The 19,447-nt window shown below is 41.0% G+C and overlaps 1 protein-coding gene across 1 annotated transcript; it reads left to right on the forward strand.

The window, feature by feature from the left end:
• The first annotated feature begins 64 nt into the window (after window positions 1-64).
• PSMD5 (proteasome 26S subunit, non-ATPase 5) lies at window positions 65-17,703 on the forward strand. Its single transcript, XM_062207673.1, has 10 exons — window positions 65-246; window positions 3,360-3,504; window positions 4,809-4,922; window positions 6,013-6,141; window positions 6,583-6,692; window positions 8,597-8,739; window positions 12,602-12,793; window positions 14,379-14,488; window positions 14,882-15,022; window positions 16,947-17,703. The coding sequence occupies exons 1-10, from the start codon at window positions 74-76 to the stop codon at window positions 17,202-17,204; spliced, it is 1,515 nt and encodes a 504-aa protein (XP_062063657.1). The 5' UTR covers window positions 65-73; the 3' UTR covers window positions 17,205-17,703.
• Window positions 17,704-19,447: the final 1,744 nt, after the last annotated feature.

Genomic DNA, 19,447 nt, shown 5'->3' on the forward strand with positions numbered 1-19,447 from the left:
ACGCCCAACGGATCTCGCGAGACTCTAGGCTGCGCCCCGGGAGTCAGGCAGGTGGGCGGGCAGAGCCGGCAAGATGGCGGCGCAGGCACTGGCGCTGTTGAGGGAGGTAGAGCGGCTGGAAGCGCCGCTGGAGGAGCTGCGCGCGCTTCAGTCGATGCTTCAGGCCGTGCCGCTCAGCGAGCTTCGCGAGCGAGCGGCGGACCTGCGCCTCGGACCGCTCTTCACCCTGCTCAATGAGAACCAACGGTGAGAGAAACCCCAGGCTGGAGCAGGGGTGAGGGCTCCCAGTTAGGGAGCCCGGCGTGGGTGCAAGCGAGGGGAGTGCTTTTTTCCTAATCGCAGAGGTAGAAAATAGACGAAGTTGCAGAGAGGGAGGGACCGAGAGGCGAGAGACGGAGTTCAGGTCCAACTTCTGAGAGACGTTCTTTTTTCTTTCGTTGCCTGGCCTTACCCTTGAAATAGGAATCGGAGTAGGAAAGCGGGGTTGCTCGCCTGCAAGGACTCCGCAGCCGCGTGCACAGGTTCTTGGCGTTTCTCCTCCTCTTCAAAGGAGATCCATCCTATCTGTCAACATTTCAAACTCGCCTACCTTCTGACCCGGTCAGAATATTATGGTCGCACAGGACTTAGGAAGGTGTGTGACAGCTGAAAACTGGAAACTCCCGTATCCATGAGAAGGGGATGCTCAAGAAAGTATGAGCTGTTACTAGGGCACACTGTGCGGTTTTGAAAGTATTTAGGTATAGATAGATATAGACAGATCCATATACATATGTATATGTACGCATATAGGCAGAGAAAGGTCTCTAATACATGTTGTTGAATGAAGAGGGAAAATTGCCGAAGTTTATGTTGTAATCCCTCGCCCCCAGACAGGTTTGTATAACATGGGACTATCTATAAAAATAAAAGAAAAACAATGAATATGGAAGTGGGACTTAAAATGGTAGCCCCCACATCTGTACTGTTTGATGAAAAACACTGATCATGTCGTCACTTAAAAGATTTTTAAAATGTTTGTGACCTAGAAGTTTAAGTGACCTTCAGCCACTGGGTCAACACTGGATGATTACAGAAGGTTTCCTGGGCTGGGAACGTCCAAGATTTCTCCCCTTTCGGTAGTTGGTTTCCCCTTATTAAATCGTTCATATTTTTCAGACGTGCTATGACATATTTGTCCTCTCTTTAAGGCAAGCGTCATTCTCTCCCTCTTGCTAGATCTTTTGTGTGAGTCTGTCTGCTCTTCATCTCTAAGGTTCTTTTTCTAACTGGTGCTTCTCATCCTGCAGCCACAGTGACCTCAGTCAGTTGAGTCGAATCTTTTCCATGGTTTCCCTTTGCCTGTGTGGAACCATGACTTCTTAGTCTGGCATTTGGGCGGTTTGTAGTAGATTTCCATCCTCCTTTTCCAGCCTCATCTTTTCCTTCACTCTGCTTCGATTTCCTCTGTTCCAGTTACCATGGGATACCACTGCGTTTCCCTGGACATGACTAGGCACTTTCCTAACTTCATAGAAGTCTAACTAAAACCAGCCCTGCCTTCTCCTCACAGTCTCCTCATCTTTCAAGCCCAGCCGAAGTGTTTTCTTTACTCTGGTTGTGAGTGACTGCCCCTCGGCTCCCCTGTAGGACAATATGATTATTTCTGTTAATGATACTTGACACAGTTGCCCTGTGTTAAAGTTCTATGTGTGTTTCTTTCTGGTTGTGAACTCTTTGAAAGCAGGGACCAGATTTTGCTCATCTGCACTTGTCTTTTGGGGGAGCATGTAATACACTAAACGCCCGACGAAAGATGAGGCTCACAGAGTTTAGAGCGGGCACCGAGTCCGACAAGACTTTCAAAGGTCACACTGCAAGTTGAGAACAGATGCCGCAGAAACTACACTGAGGAGTTTGCGGAAGAAGGTCCATGGGGAAGATAGTTTGAATGGAGGAGGAGAAACAGTTCTAATGGTGTTTAAAGACAGGGTAATTCCAGGCCAACCTTGTGGCGCAATGATAGCACTTCTGACTCAAGACAGGGTGATTGAAACTGCATACATAAAACATGCCGGTTACAATTGGTGGGAATAATTCTCTGGATAGTATGGGGGTACATCAGAAAGTGTGGGGGGAAATTCATTTGAATGATAAATTCTGCTGCAGACAATTTTGAAGTCCATGGATCTTCATAATATATACATTTTCTCTGGATATTTTTGGTTGTCCATATATTGGTATAGGATCTAATCTGGTAGATATAAATGTGGAATTGACAGTTTTTGTGAGGGAGATTAAATCCTGCTCCACACATGGAATTCAAACAAGACTGGAAGTTATTAATTCTTGGGCTTGTTAGTATCAAAGGATCACATAAGATCAGAAATGTGTATACTATACAATTTTATCAACCAGTGCTTTCTTTGGTGGGGCAGCTTTACTGAGGCATAATTTATATCCAGTAAACTGCACATTAATGTATGATTTGACATTCTGATGTGTGTGCATACCCTTGAAATCATCAGCACAACTGAGATGGTGAACATATCTTTCACTCCCAGAAGTTTCCTCCACCCTTTGGTAATCCCTCCCGGCCTCAGCCAGGCAACCACTGGTTTGCTTTCTGTCCCCAAAGATGAGTTTGCCCTTCTTTTGCTGAGGTGGGTGGGTGTTACATGTGTGAAGTCATATAGTATGTACTGTTGTTTGGTTTCTTTCCACAACATAAGTCTTTGGAGATTTATCCATGTGGTGAGAGTGAATAGTTCATTCCTTCTTGTTGCCACGTGTAGTCCGTTGTATGGATTTACAATGATTTGTTAATCAGTTCCCCTGTTGATGAATATTGCAGCTGTTTCATTTTGGGCATATTACAATTAACACTTGTTATGAACCTTCATGCAAGTCTTTACATAGAAATATTCTTTCTTGGGGGTGAGTGTTTGGCACAGAGGTTTAAGTGCCACTTGGGACATCCACATCTTGTATTGGAGTGCCTGAGTTTGAGTCTGAGTTCCACGTTCAATTCCAGCTTCCTGTTAATGCACCCCCTGGGAGACAGCAGTTGATGGCTCAAGTCCTAGGGTCTCTATCACCTATGTCAGAGACCTAGATTGTCTATGTAAATTTCATTGTGAGGATTACAAAATGGTGATTTTACTGAATTCCTGGAGCTAGAGAAATCACAATGCTGATTTAGTATATCCTCTGAAGCCCCAGCATGGGCATGGCACGTAATAGGTGCTCAGAAAACAGTAGCGGAAAAAAAAAAATAGAAAACAGTAGCGGATACTGTTTCAAAGCGAGGACTGTATTACTAGGTCATTATTCATATCTGGCAGGATATGAACCAATGAGATCTATGGTGTCTTCTTTAGGGAACAGACGACTTTGTGTGTATCGATTCTGGAGCGATTGCTTCAAGCTATGGAGCCAGTCCACGTGGCCCGGAACCTCAGGGCTGACCTGCAGAAGGGACTGACTCACCCTGATGATTCTGTAAAAATCCTCACTCTGTCCCAGGTATGTCTCTTTGCCTCCCACCCTTCTTATCACCTCCCTTACCATTCCCTAGAGAGTATCTATTCTAATGTGCTTAGCAAACTATGACCTGGAAGATAAATCTAAAACAATTAATTTAAGTACCATCTGAATCATTCATTCATCAAATATTGAGTTCCTTGTATGTGCTGGTCATAATGCTATATGCATGTGGAATTTCTATAATATATAAAATTATTTATTTTCCTTCAAGGGGTTTCTAGCCTAAAGAAAAAAATCCCCATGTGTTCAAATAGCAATTCTGCCTGGTTGGGTCCAATGACAGTGGTATTAACCAAATGGTATTGTAACAGTCACTAAACCAACAAAGTAAGAAATCTTAGAGCCGGCGCTTTGGCATAGTGAGTAAAGCAGCTGCCCACAGCACCAGCATATCTATGGGCACCAGTTCAAGTCCTGGCTCCTCCACTTCTGATCCAGCTCCTTGCTAATGTACCTGGGAAAGCAGTGGAGAATGGCATAACACCTTGGGCCCCTGCACCCATGTGGAAGACCTGGATAAAGGTCTTGGCTCCTGATTTCAACCTGGCCCAGCCCTGGTTGTTGTGGTTATTTGGGGAGTGAACCAGTGGGTGGAAGACCTCTTTCCCTCTCTGCCTCTGCCTCTCCCCCTCTGTTAATTCTCATTTTCAAATAAATAAATGTCTTTTTAAAAAAAAAGGCATCTTAATTAGCAGAAGGCCTTTCTTTTCATCCTGATAATCAAAACACCCTAATAGAGTGAAGAGCTTCTGCTGCTGCTTGTTGAAATGTTAGAAGGTAACATTTGGCAAATATACTCAACTGCTTATCCTTATTTAAAGTGTGTATTCAATAAAAGATGGGAAAATATCCATTTGTTGACCATTGATGTACTAGACACTGTTTTATTTATTTAGATTCTTTGTAACTATACTGGAATCAAACATTTTATTCCCATTTTACAGGTAAGAAATTATTTACAGATGAGAAATTAGGCTCAATAAATTTCAGCTGATTTGCCCAAGGTCCATGCAGCTAAAAATGGAAAGAACAAGGATTTGTATTGTTTTCACTAACTGAGCTGTCTCAACTCTTCTTACTATTTATTTATGTCTTTCCTTTCATAGATGTGACTACCTCCTATGTGCATTTAGGTGTAAGGAATTTGGGTCACTGTGCATTTTAATAACAGCATATGGCTGTAATCTAACTCCTAAATAACTGCATACTAAAAATTTGGCCATTATGTATTCAAATTATTTACCTACCTTGGAGGAGAATTTCTGATTTTTTTTTTCTTTCAGGTTGGAAGAATTGTTGAAAATTCTGATGCTGTTACTGAGATTCTAAATAATGCTAAATTACTAAAAGAAATCGTATATTGCATTAGTGGAGAGAATCTATCTGTAGCGAAAGCGGTGAGTCTGCTAGAGCCATCAACTTAAACATGCAGAGATGCTATTGTCCTAAAAGACCTCAGAAAGGCCTTCTGAACTGAGAGGTAAAGGTTTAGAATGGATGATTTGTGTAAATGCAACCTCATATAAATGGTTTCAAATAAATAAACGGTTGTCAAATACCTGTAAATCTACCTTATTTTCTGGCATGCACGTTTCTACATTATCCATCTTGGATTTACATTTGGTTGCTTGATCAGACAAAACTTGAGGCAGGTGTTTGGCACAGTGGTCAGGTCTCTGCATGAGTTGGCTACATCCTGTAACACAGTGCCTGGGTTTGAGTCCTGACTCAACTTCCTATTCCAGCTTGCTGCTGACACATACCCTAGGAGGCAGCAGGTGATGGATCAAGTGCTACCCACATGGGAGACATGGATTGAGTTCTGGGCTCTTGGCTTTGGCCCAACCCAGCCCCAGCTATTGTAGACATTTGGGGAGTGAACCAGTGGATGAAGGACCTCTGTTTTTCTCTCTCTACCTTTTTTTTTTTTTTTTTTTTTTTTTTTGACAGGCAGAGTTAGACAGTGAGGGAGAGAGAGAAAGGTCTTCCTTTTTCCGTTGGCTCACCCCCCAAGTGGCCACTAAAGCTGGTGCATTGCGGCTAGTGCGCTGCACCAATCCTAAGCCAGGAGCCTGGTGCTTCCTCCTGGTCTCCCATGCAGGTGCAGGGTCCAAGGACCTGGGCCATCCTCCACTGCCCTCCCGGGTCACAGCAGAGATGGACTGGAAGAGGAGCAATCAGGACAGAATCCGGCACCACAGGCGGAGGATTAGCCTAGTGAGCCGTGGTGCCAGCCCTCTCTACTTTTCACATAAAGAAAATTTAATTAATTAAATTTTTTTGAAAAGCAAAACTTACATAATCTATGTTTCTATATTCTGTTGGGGAATACCATGTATCTTTTCCATGTATAAATAATAACTAAAACATAGTGCTCATTGGGTGAAGTGCATTCCATGCACTAACTAGGAATTAGTACTTATTATAAAGTACATATATACATATAAATATTTATGTATCTTAAGAGATATTTCTTTTTCTTATAAGGCCATTAAATCCCTGTCAAGAATATCATTAACCCAAGCTGGTTTGGAGACTCTATTTGAAAGCAGTCTGCTGGATGATTTGAAAAGTGTCATGAAAACAAATGACATTGTTCGATACAGGGTATATGAGGTAAGCCTAAAAGCACACTTTCTTTTTATTTTTATTTTTTTTAATTTTTTTTAAATTTTTTGACAGGCAGAGTGGACAGTGAGAGAGAGAGACAGAGAGAAAGGTCTTCCTTTGCCGTTGGTTCACCCTCCAATGGCCGCCACAGCAGGCACACTGTGGCCAGCGCACCGCGCTGATCCGATGGCAAGAGCCAGGTGCAGGGCCCAAACACTTGGGCCATCCTCCACTGCACTCCCTGGCCACAGCAGAGAGCTGGCCTGGAAGAAGGGCAACTGGGACAGAATCCGGCACCCTGACCAGGACTAGAACCTGGTGTGCCGGCGCCGCAAGGCGGAGGATTAGCTTGTTGAGCCACGGCGCCAGCCTAGACCTGCTTTAAACTGAAAATGAAATTTAACAGGTTTGGAACTGTTTTCACCTTCTTCTGTTCTTTTCTTTCAGCTAATTGTAGAGATTTCCTCTGTGTCACCAGAATCCCTAAACTACTGTACGACAAGTGGATTGATAACCCAGCTCCTGAGAGAGCTGACTGGTGAGGATGTGCTGGTCAGGTGGGTTGACAATTCTTGAAGTGAAACATCTCCTGGAGGACCAGAAAACAACCTTGGGACCTAGGATAATCTTTCATTTTAGAACTTATGCCCAGGATTGGTCTCATGACTGTGTCCCTAGCAAGGGACCTTTAGAAAATGGCTCAGGTGACATTTTAACAATGTATGGGAACTTTGCAAAGCCCCAGAGACAGTTCAGCCACTTTAGAGCAACTATATTGGATTACTTAGTGTTTTATCAAGTGTATTTATTTGACGTTGTTAAATAACAGCACTGTGGCGTGATAGAAAAGACATGTGTGTTGTTTTTTTTTTTTTTTTTTTTTTTGACAGGCAGAGTGGACAGTGAGAGAGAGAGAGAGACAGAGAGAAAGGTCTTCCTTTGCCGTTGGTTCACCCTCCAATGGCCGCCGCGGCTGGCGCGCTGCGGCCTGCGCACCGCGCTGATCCAATGGCAGGAGCCAGGTGCCTATCCTGGTCTCCCATGGGGTGCAGGGCCCAAGCACTTGGGCCATCCTCCACTGCACTCCCTGGCCACAGCAGAGAGCTGGCCTGGAAGAGGGGCAGCCAGGACAGAACCGGCGCCCCGACTGGGACTAGAACCCTGTGTGCCGGCGCCGCAAGGCGGAGGATTAGCCTAGTGAGCCGCGGCGCCGGCCCAAGACATGAGCTTTTTGAAAAGGAGAAAGACTTGACCTTGCAAACCTCTCTATTTACTGACTATTTGAGCATGCCCAGCTTGTTTTTACTTTGTACATACAGCTCAGTTCATTCCTGTCTCAGGTGGAATAACAACTCTGTTAAGATATGATGAAGATTAACTGAATTAACTAACTACAGAAACCAATAATAGTTGACCTAGGTCCTCAAAAGTTAATTCCAGTCTATTTTAGCCTCCTATTTTCCCTTCTCTCCAAATCCAATTTGATGTTTGAAATGTTTTCTTATTTAAATTCCACAGTTTACTAACATATCCTCACTGTTGAACCTTGGTTTGCTTCAAGTATTTTAATAAAATAGCATTAAGGTTAGTTTTTTTTCTCTCAGATGATGTTCTGATTGTCCTGTGTTCCTTAAATATGACTGAATTTGTTAACCCATGTTGTATATCAGTCTCTAGTTACATTGTTTCAAAGCATTTTAGTATCTTACCAGCACAATGAGGAAATTAATCTTGTTATTTTTTAGTCTTGTCAAATTTTGTGATATAGAAAAAAAAAAAAAACAAGCAAATGGTTGGCTAATGTACTTTAGGACCAGCTGTAAAAATACCATTTTGAGTCACTTGTGGTAATTTGATCATGATTGGGTATTTGATGATACTTAATAATTGTTAATTTGTTAATGTATAGTAATAGCATTATGATTGAGTGAGGAAGTGTTTGTGTCTTTTATGTAAAGATGCATACTGAAATGTGCAGGTGTTAATGGCAGTTTGAGCAGGATTTGGTTACAAGTAATTAAGCCAGTAATGTTGAGGGGGATGAAATAAATGGGGCAAAGGCTTGATCATTGTAAAAATCAGGGTTATGAGTGCATGCTGGCTTACTATACTATTATTTTTACTTTTGTGGGTATGTTTATAATTTCAAAATAAATAGTTTTATATGTGTAAGTTATATATATATATATATATACACACACACATACAGTAGAAGCAATAATGACCTTCAAGTGAGAAGATCAAGATTTAAGTCTAAACTCTGCTCTTAATAACAGTGGGATGCTAGAAGAGTCCCTGCAACTTTCTGCATCTTGTATTGTCATCTGAAAAGTAGAGCCAAGAGTATTGATCTTTCAGATTTTGTGGGAAGAATTACATAAGACAACATACATAGAAGCAGTTTATAACCTATGTTAATTGTATGTAAAATCTCTTTGTTTTTGTTCTTCTGACATTTTAGAGCCACCTGTATAGAAATGGTGACATCACTAGCATATACTCATCATGGACGACAGTACCTTGCTCAAGAGGGAGTGATTGACCAGGTTTCCAATATAATTGTTGGGGCAGATTCAGACCCTTTCTCTAGCTTCTATTTACCAGGTAAGAAACATTGATTCCTATGGAAATGATAGTGTATGTTTGTTCTGAGTTGTCACTTTTAGGGGAGGCCAGGGATTAAATTCCTTAGACCTGATTCCTTTTAGAAGACACCATAGCCGGCGCCACCGCTCAATAGGCTAATCCTCCGCCTCGCGGCGCCGGCACACCGGGTTCTAGTCCTGATCGGGGCACCAGATTCTGTCCCAGTTGCCCCTCTTCCAGGCCAGCTTTCTGCTGTGGCCCGGGAGTGCAGAGGAAGATGGCCCAAGTCCTTGGGCCCTGCACCCGCATGGGAGACCAGGAGAAGCACCTGGCCCCTAGCTTCGGATCAGCACGGTGTGCCAGCTGCAGCGCACCGGCCGCAGCGGCCATTGGAGGTGAACCAACGGCAAAAGGAAGACCTTTCTCTCTGTCTCTCTCTCTCACTGTCCACTCTGCCTGTCAAAAAATGAAAAAAAAAAACAAAAAACAAAAAAACAACCTTCCAAACAATAAATGCCATATATGGCAAGCTAATATGACAATCTGATAATCTCATTCAACAGTGAAAAGTTAGGATCTATTCCTCTAAGATCTGGACTGAGGGTTGCCCACTCTTGCCCATTCCTATTTACATAGTCCTAGAAGTCCTAGCCAGAGCAACTAGGTAGGTAAGAGAAAAAAAGAAAAGGCATCCAAATCAGTGGGGAAGAAATTCAGTTGGCTGTTTGCAGATGAGATGATCTTATATCTAGAGAACCTTACAATCTCAACCAAAAACAACTTTTAAAGCTAAGAAATGAATTCAGTAAATTTACAGGATATAAAATCAACATACAAAAAAAGTGTTTCTATACACTGACTACAAACAGTCTAAAAAGGAAGGCAAGAAAACAATCCTATTAACAGTAGCATAAAAAATAAATACTTAGAAATCAATTTCAGTAAAAACTTGAAAGTTATGCACACTAAAATGCAAAAACTAAATTGAAGACACAAATAAATAGAAGTATCCCATGTTTGTGAATTGGTAGAACTAATACTATTAAGATGTCTATACTATTACCTATAGTAATATAGAGATTCATTGTAATCCCTATCAAAATCCCAATCACATTTTTTCATAAATCATGTGGAACCACAAGAGACTTTGAATAGCCAAAGCAATACTGAGCAGAAAGAACCAAGCTGGAGGCATCACATTATCTGATTTGAAAATCTACTAAAAAGATACAGTTACCAAAACACCATAGTACTTGTATAAAAACAGGTAGTAGACTGGTGAAACAGAATGGAAATAAATGCGTTTACGTTTCACTGATTTTTGTTGAAGATGCTAACACATATCATATACAAAAATCAACTCAAAATAGTTTGAATACTTAAACATAAGATGTGAAACTACTGGGTGAAAATATGGAAAAATTCTACAACATTGGTCTGGGCAAAGTTTTTTTGAATGTGACCCTAAAAAGCACATGAGAAAAGAATAAAAGTAGACAAATAGGCTTCTCTACAGCAAAGGAAATAGTCAGCATAATGAAGAGATAACCTATGGAATGGGAGAAAATATTTACCAGCCATGCACTTGATAATGGGTTAACATCAAAATATGTAAAGAATGCAGATAATAACTCAGTAGTAAGAAAACAATCTGATTAAGAAATACGTAAGGGGGCAGTGCTGTTGCATAGTAGGCTAAGCCTCCACCTGCAGTGCCTGGTATGCCATATAGGTGCCAGTTCATGTCCCAGCTGCTCTGCTTCCCATCTGCTCAAGCTCCCTGCTAATGTGCCTGGGAAAGTAGCAGAATATGGCTCAAGTGCTTAGGACCCTGCACCCACATGGGAGACCTGGCTCCTGGCTTCTGGCAACAGATCATCCTGGCTCCAGCTGTTGTGGCCATTTGGGGAGTGACCAGCGGATGGAAGATCTTTACCTATCCCTCTCTGTAGCTCTGCCTGTCAAATAAGTAAAATAGTTAAAAAATATGCAAATTGGAGCTGGTATTTAGCGTTGTTAGTTAAGATGCCTGAGTCTGACATCAGGGTGACTGAGTTAGATTCCCAGCTCCAGCTCCTGACTAGCTTTTTGCCAGTCCAGACCGTGGAGGCAGAGTGATGGCTCAAGCAATAGAGTTCCTGCTACCCACATGGAAGACCAGGATAGAGTTCCTAGCTGAAAGCTTCAGTCTGGCCCAGTCCCAGGTCGGTTTTTGTTTTCTTTTTTTTTTTTTTTTTAAGATTTATTCATTTTACTTGAAAGAGTTACATAGAGGAGACACGGTGGGGCGGGGTTGGGGGCCAGGTCTTCTATCCGCTGGTTCACTCCTCAGTTGGCCACAACGGCCAGAGCTGTGCTGATCCGAAGTCAGGAGCTTCTTCCAGGTCTCCCACGCGGGTGCAGGGGCCCAAGGACTTGGACCATTTTCTACTTCTTTCCCAGGTTGTAGCGGAGAGCTGGATCGGAAGTAGAGCAGCCAGGACTCAAACCAGTGCCCATATGGGATGCTAGCACTACAGGCGGTGGTTTTACCCACTACCTCACAGCGCCAGCGCCCCATGTATGATTGGTGATCCAAAGAAAAGAAACTGATAGTCCCTTAGTGAGGTGTAATCTGTTGCTCTGGGTGCCATGTACTATTGATTTTCTGGAAACATCAATGCTTTTGTTTGTTTGAAGGGTAGAGTGACAGAAAAGGAGAGATTTTCCATCTGCTGGTTCACTCATATGCCACAACAGCCAGGGCTGGTCTAGACCAAAGCCAGGTACCTGGAGCTCCATCTGGGTCTCCCATGTTGGTGGCAGGGGCCCAAGCAGTTGGGCCATCCTTTGCTGCTTTCCCAGGCACATTAGCAGATAGCTGAATCAGAAGCAGAGCAGCTGTTTGCGACAGCACCTTAGCTTGCTGTGTCACAGTGCTGCCCCATGGAAGCATCAGTGTTTTTTGGAGCATTAGGCTAGTTTTCTTTAGAAGTTCAGTTAAAAGAAACACAAAATACTAATAGTGATATTTACAACAACTATCGCAGAATCATCAAATCTCTGGTTTGAAATCTTTATCTAATTTAGGACCTAATTTATCTAATTTAGGCCTTTCTAGGACATTGTTGCTTAGACCCTTTTGAGCATTTTAAAAATTAGAGGTTTGGTTTTTCTTAGTTAATCTAACTTATTTTGTTCATGATCATATCTCTTTAAAAATTTCTTACTAAATAACCTTAAACTTGCCTTCATATAATTTGTATCTGTTGGTTCTTGTTCTCTGTTCTCTTTAGTGCATATGACAACTCTTTAATGTTTGGACTCACTTTCAGTGACAGCCTGGGGTTTCTGTTCTCAGGACCACGCATCACAGATCTGTCACTCTTTCCTTATGGGTCTCTCTGATTTCCAGGCAACACTCTATTCCAACCTTCTCTTCTTTTTGGCCTGCAGTTTGTTATTGTTCCTATACCAAAAAATAAACAAAGCAAAAAAACCCCACAATTTGTCCTCCTTTGCTCCTCAAATAAAATATATCTTTGCGGGTAGGCATTGTGGTACAGCAGGTAAGCCACCACTTGGGTGCCTGCATCCTGTATCAGGGTTTGAGTCCTGCCTCTGCTTCCAGTCCAGCTTCCTGATAATGTACACACTGGGAGGCAGCAGGTGATGACTCAAGTATCTGGGTCCCTGCCACCCACACAGGAGGTCCAGATGGAGTTCTAGGCTCCTGGCTTTGGTCTGGCACAGCCTTAGCTATTGCTGGCATTTGGAAAGTAACACAGTGAGTAGAAGATTGCTCTCTCTCTCTCTCTCTCTCTGCCTTTCAAATAAGTGAAAATAAATAGAATTTTTAAATATTTTAAATAAGTAAATATGGTGTTGTAATTATCTTTAGGATTTGTGAAGTTTTTTGGAAACTTAGCTGTCATGGATAGTCCTCAACAGATCTGTGAGCGTTATCCTGTCTTTGTGGAAAAAGTCTTTGAAATGACAGAAAGTCAGGACCCCACCATGATTGGTGTAGCGGTAGACACGATTGGAATCTTGGGATCCAATGTTGAAGGAAAACAAGTTTTGCATAAAACAGGTTGGTATGACTTGTCTTGGTTTTCTTTGAGGTTATCTTAATTTTTGACAAGATTTTCAATAATCAAGTTCATTTGCTGATAGGTTAGCTACAAAATAGAAACTACTTTTATGGGTGACAATCTTCTTATCCATCACCTTGGACTTATCTCTCAAAGTCTCATAATTAATACTGTTTCACTTCTTACTGTTTAGGACTCTATTTTCCAGTTTGGGTCACTTTCCCTTCTACATCTTCCTTGAACAGAAGACCATGTCATATTTCAGTTCTAACACTGACTTAGCTTTTTGAACTTCATTTATTCTCTTCACTCCTTTAAGCCTCATTTTCCTCAAAAAGTGCATAACAACCACTTCTCAGGGTTGCTGTCAATGTTTAATGAAATTTTATTTTTTGTAATGTTGAAGGAAGGGAAACAAAAGTTTGTTACCAGATTTTATGTTAAAAAAGATACTTTTATGGCACATCCAAGAGTATCTTAACACAGTGAATTCTACACAAAAAGATAATATGCAGCACTATTATGAAAACCCTTGTGAAGTGTATATTGAAAAATTAATATGCTGTTGTATCACAACTCATATCTGTGTGATACGTACTTTTGTGAGTGCTTTTACCTATGACATACAATCCTTTTACAATCTTGCTAAGAACATAAAGTTAAGAAAATTTTCCAAGACCATGCAGACTGGGGCAGCTTATACTCAAATCCAGGTCGTTTGATTCCAGTTCCGTGCACTTTGCTTTATATGTGCTACATTGCACATAATTGTATGTTTTAGGTCTGCATTTGACTCTGGCTATATTCCTATTTTTGTGTTGGTTTAAGTTGGTAGGGTCATAGTATATGAAAGTGTTCTTTTTAAGCTCATTTTTCACTTTGCAACTATTAAAATAGTTATTTAAAAGAAAATATAAAATAACAAGCACTAGGATATGGAAAAATTGTAATCTTTGTGCTTTTGGGTGAGAATATGAAATGTTATAACCATTAAGGAAATCAGTATGACAGTTTCATAGAAGTTAAACTCACCATATGATCCAGCAGTTTCACTTCTAGGTATATACCCAAAAGATTTCAAAGTAGGGACTCAATCAAACACTTAATTACTATATTCATAGCAGTATTGTTCACAGCAGCCAAAAAAGATGGAAGCAACATCTTTTGATGGTCACTGACAGATGAAGAGAGAAACAAAATTTAGTATATACAAACAATAGAAAATTACTCGTCTTTTTTAAATTAAAAGATTCTGACATATGCTTTCAGGACAGAGGAACCTTAAAGACATTTTGCAGAGTGAAATAAGCCAGACATGAAAAGACGGATTTTATGATTCTACTTAGATGAGATAGCTAGAAAAGTCAAATTACAGAGATGCAGAGTAGAGTAGTGCTTCCCAGGGGATGACGGTAGGTAGGAATGTGAATTATTGTTACTCGTACCGAGTTTTGGTTTGAGTTGATGAAAAAGCTCTGGAAATGGATTGTGATGATTGTTGCACGTTAATATTAATGTACTAAATGGTTGAAATGGTAAATTCTATGTATATTTTATACCCAAAAACCTTGTTGTCCTTCAAAGGAACTCGCTTTGAACATTTGCTTAAGAGAATAGGACATCAAGCAAAGAATGCCTCAACAGAGCTAAAACTTAGATGTCTGGATGCCATTTCATCTATTTTATATTTACCAGTAAGTAGATTGGGAAATTAACCAAGGGTCGTGGGATATGTTTGGAAGAATGGCTCTGTATGAGTCGGTAAAGTACTGATGAACCTTTGAATGTTGACCAAGTAAATGTCATCTTTCCCACTTGTAGTTTAAAAAACCAAAAACAAGATAACCCTTATTACAGAACTCGTGCTGTTTTAAAATTAAATTAGAATCATGGAGTATTCAAATCAGCCTATTTAAAAAAAAAAAAAAATAGGAAAGGTCTTGGCTGGGATTGAGAAAGATGCTCCAGAATTAGCCAAGATCACACAGCAAATTCATGACGGTGACATCAGAATCCAGGTTTCATAAGTTCTAACTGAGTAGCTTCCTCCAGAGACGTTAATGAGATTTTCCTTTTCTGTCCGGTAGCCTGAGCAGCAGACTGATGACCTCTTGAGGATGACAGAATCCTGGTTTTCTTCTTTATCTCGAGACCCACTGGAGCTTTTCCGGGGCATCAGTAGTCAACCCTTCCCTGAACTACACTGTGCTGCCTTGAAAGTGTTCACGGTAGGTATTTCGGTACTGTCTTCTCTTCCATAGGTCTTTTTGGGACTCTGCCAGTTCAACACATGAGTAGTTAGACTGAGCCAGTCCCTGTGCCAAGTTCTAGGAATGCACAAGTGCATAGAAATGAGTTCCTGCTCTCTGCTAATTTAAAGACTAATGAGGGAGTCAGATGTGTAAACAGATTGTTTCAGCAAAAGGTATCAGGTGCTCTTTGAAGTTTAATTTTTTTTTTTTTTTTTTTTTTTTTTTTGACAGGCAGAGTGGACAGTGAGAGAGAGAGAGAGACAGAGAGAAAGGTCTTCCTTTTGCCGTTGGTTCACCCTCCAATGGCCGCCGCGGTAGCGCGCTGCGGCCGGCGCACCGCGCTGTTCCGATGGCAGGAGCCAGGTACTTCTGAAGTTTAAGAGGCTCTGAAATCACAAAATTCCAAACTCCTTATCTGCCACCTTCTGTTAACCAGCCCCAGGCTTCTACCTGAGCCTTTTGCCCTGCCATTCCCTGTCTAGCACTTAATACACAAGTGATATCAAACTCTTCATTTCCTGTCTCTGGACCTTTTCTCTACTCTCTGCACCCAGCAGTCTTCCTTACCTTTGTCAACCTGATTCCTTCTTCAAGGACTGGCTCAGGTCTCTCTTCAGCAAGCCTTGCCCCAACCAACAAGGTTGAGTTAAACAGTGTTGGCTCTCACTGGTCCATGTATTCATTAACTTAATTTCTCTTTTTGTGGAGTGTGAGGATACAACAGTGAACCAAATATTTAAAGACTCCTTTCATGTAGCTTCTTGCCCATTGATGATGTCAGACAATAAATATAATAGTTTAGTTTCTTACATAATTAGAGCTGTGATAGGAGTTGGTGAAGAGTAGGAACCATATCTGACCTGTCTTTTGTAGCTCCAGGACTCACCCTGGTGCCTGGGTTTGTAGAAATGTAGTAATCTCTTTGGTAATCTTATCAGTAACAGATTCTCAACACAGTATATGTGGGCTCTTCAGAAAGTTGCTGGAAAAAGTGTATTATGAAAAAACTGGGTTTCAACATTATTTGTGCCAGAACTAATTTATCTTTTAATTCTGTTTCCACAAACATTTTGAAGTATCCTCCTACTTGCCCAGATGAGAGGAAACTGGGAGGGTGTGGGGAACCAGGGAGGGATGACTTTCTGAGGTTGTGGTGGTACAGGTTCAGAACCTTGAAGGATGCACTTACTCCTGTCATCTCCAGGAACACTTTTTTTTTCATTGTATGAAGTGTCCATTTTGGCATCTGCATTGGTATTCTCATTATTAGTTTATTGTGTTTTTCCTCTTATATATTATCCTCTGCTTAGTTGGGCACAGTTGTACAGAGAATTTTTCATTTACTAGTCGGAATAGCTATTTTTAGCTCAGCCCACCCTCCCCCTTTGGCTATTGTTATGGAGGCCCATGTTTCTCAAAGGGACCTTGTTAACAACATAGATTCTGATTTAGAGCCTGAGATCCTGAATTGCTAACAAGCTCTCAGGTGATGCTGATGCTGCTGGTCTGTGGCATGCACCTTGAGAGGAAGAAAGTAGGCTGTAAACTTGGTGATTTGTTCTTCCTTAAAAAGCAGCAGTGAAGGGGGGCCAGCTCTGTGGTGCATCGGCCATTAAGCCGCCATCGGTGGTGCTGACTATCCCACGTGGGCAAGTTTGAGTCCTGGCTGCTCCACTTCTGATCCAGCTCCCTGCTAATGTGCTTGGGCCCCTGAACCCACTGTGATGAACATGTTGGTATACAAAACTTTAATTTCTATGATTAAGTTAGATTCTCAGGAGGGAATTTACTGGGTAAAGGTAATATTTTATGGTTCATGCTGACACATTTCTTTCTGAGTATTATGCCATCCCATGAACTTCTTAAGGCTCAGAGAAATTCTTTCTGCCTTCCTTTCCAGGCCATTGCAAACCAATCTTGGGCTCAGAAACTTATGTTTAACAGTCCAGGCTTTGTAGAATATGTGATGGACCGCTCTGTGGAACATGACAAAGCTTCAAAGGATGCCAAATATGAACTAGTGAAAGCACTTGCCAATTCCAAGACAATTGCCGAAATCTTCGGGAACCCTACTTACTTGAGGCTCAGAACTTACCTGAGTGAAGGTCCATACTATGTGAAACCAGTTGCCACGACAGCCGTCGAAGGAGCTGAGTGATTTCTTCTGGAGACCAATGTAGAGGACCATGTTCTAACCAGAACTTCTAAGGTGTTTGACTGCATCTGTGTTTTTACAGAGACTTCCCTCCCCCAGAATTATCATGGCGCATCTGATGTGACTTTATTAGCAACATTGTTATGTTTCTGCATCAAAATACAAAGTGGAACCAGGAGTTTGGAATACACCAAGAGTAGGCAGGCCTGGTCCTAGTAGAAGCATGATTTTTCAGATTCTTTGACTGCCTTAATCTTTGCCACTAGATGGAAGTTTTGTTCTCTTAGAAAATTCTCATGGACATATTCAGGATCTTATTTAAAAATGTACTTCAAAGAAAATGGAATTAATTGTTTCTGGATTTTCTTCACCACCTTCCTCTTCCTTCCCCCACCCCTTTGTCCTTTTTTTGATTCCAAAATCTTGGATATATTATTTGAAAAATGAATACTATGTAATCTTAAAATTATGTTTTCTAGAATAAATACTTTTAATAAAGTCACTTGATTTTTTTTGTTACTATTTCTTTTAAAAGTAAATATTAAATAAATCACTGGAAAATGTTGAATTGTTCTTTTGATGCTTTTTTGCTGTTGATCAATGAATCTTATCCTATGGTGCTTTGAGGGCAGGGCGAGTGGTAGGTAACATGTTAACCAGAAAGGTCCCTGAACTGTCACTTAATTTATTGGTGGGTCATCGTTGTTGAGGACTACACCTTTAGTTTTTCACATTCATAAAGTCAATCTTGAGTTGACCAGAGGGAAGCTGACTCTAGCAGCTAGAGGCAGAATAGAAGGAACACATGCCATGTCATCACTATACCCACCTGTTTTCCACCAGAGCACTCCATCCACCAGATCTGTCCACCATTCCAGAGGCTTCTACGTGACCATGTTGTCAGAGGAAGAGGCTCAGAATTAAGATTTTCCTTAGGCCATGGTGAAGTTGATAAACCATCCCTGCTCTGAAATGAGATGGTTCTCAAGTAACTTCTCTGGTCCCCAGGTTGATCATCTCTCCTTCACTGTCTCTGGTATCCATGGATCTTTTTTTTCCATACTGATTATTTTCCTACTAATCAGGTTACAGCCAAGTCTTTCCTAGCCTGAAAAATATTCTGTTTCTTTAAGGTGACTTGCTTTTAATCTTGTTCATGATATTTTTTTCATTGTGAAATGTACATGTAACATAAAATGTACTCTTAGCCATTTAAGGTGTATATGTATAGTTAAATGGTGTTAAATATGTGTATTAATGTACAATCACCATCCATCTCCAGAATTCTATCTTGTAGAACTAAAACTATACCCACTAAACAATAACTCCATTCCCTCCTCCCCAGCCCCTGGCAACCACCATTCTACTTAACAATGTTGATTTTGTTCACGTAACATCAGAGTTCAGAGATACGCCCTCTGTGAATGGTCTACACTCATCCTGACTTTGTATCTAACACTTTTCTTTTTTAGATTTTCTAAATTTGTGATATACCATTTTGCATTTCATACATAAATACTGTTTCTTATGTTCTTGGCATTAAGGAAAGTATTAGATATTGTCCTAGGCACTAAGTACATCTCATTTAAAGATAAGAAGATGGATGCAAAACTTAAATAGCTTACAAAATCACACAAGGAGCAAGTGACAAAGTGGAGGAAAATTGGCCAGTAGAAAATGAGAGTGTACAGTGAGTGCCATAATAGAAGAAAACTAAACACCTACCATAGATTTGGTGCAACTTAAAGAAGGGAATGCTTGAATCTTAACTACCTGAAGACAATCAAGTGAAGCAGCAGGTACAGGTAGCAAAACATTTTTGAGGAACTAGAAGTAATTCAATATAACCAAAGCTTGGGATTTAAAGGGGGGGAAATTGCAAATATTTTTAATCATTTTAATTGCAAATAATTATTAGCAATAGGTACCATTTCTTAGCATCCACTTTATGCTAGGCATTTTGTGTGCATTTTCTCATTTTATCCTTATAGTGGCCATACCAGTTAAGTTTCATTTTGCAGACCAAGACAGTAAAACTGGGAAATTGGTTCCTTATACAGGTCACATAGCCCAAAGTCAAAAAGTTAACCTGGTTTTCTGAGGGTCAGCCAGTTGTATTCCATCACCACCACCACCCCCCATACACACACCTTTTTGTTGTTGTTGTTCCTCTAAATGTTTATTTTCATCTACTTGGCAGGAAGAGTGACAGATGTATCCTCTGGTTCATTCCACAAATGCCAACA

The sequence above is a fragment of the Lepus europaeus genome, chromosome 12 (assembly GCF_033115175.1).
Source record: "Lepus europaeus isolate LE1 chromosome 12, mLepTim1.pri, whole genome shotgun sequence".
Taxonomy (NCBI): Eukaryota; Metazoa; Chordata; class Mammalia; order Lagomorpha; family Leporidae; genus Lepus; species Lepus europaeus.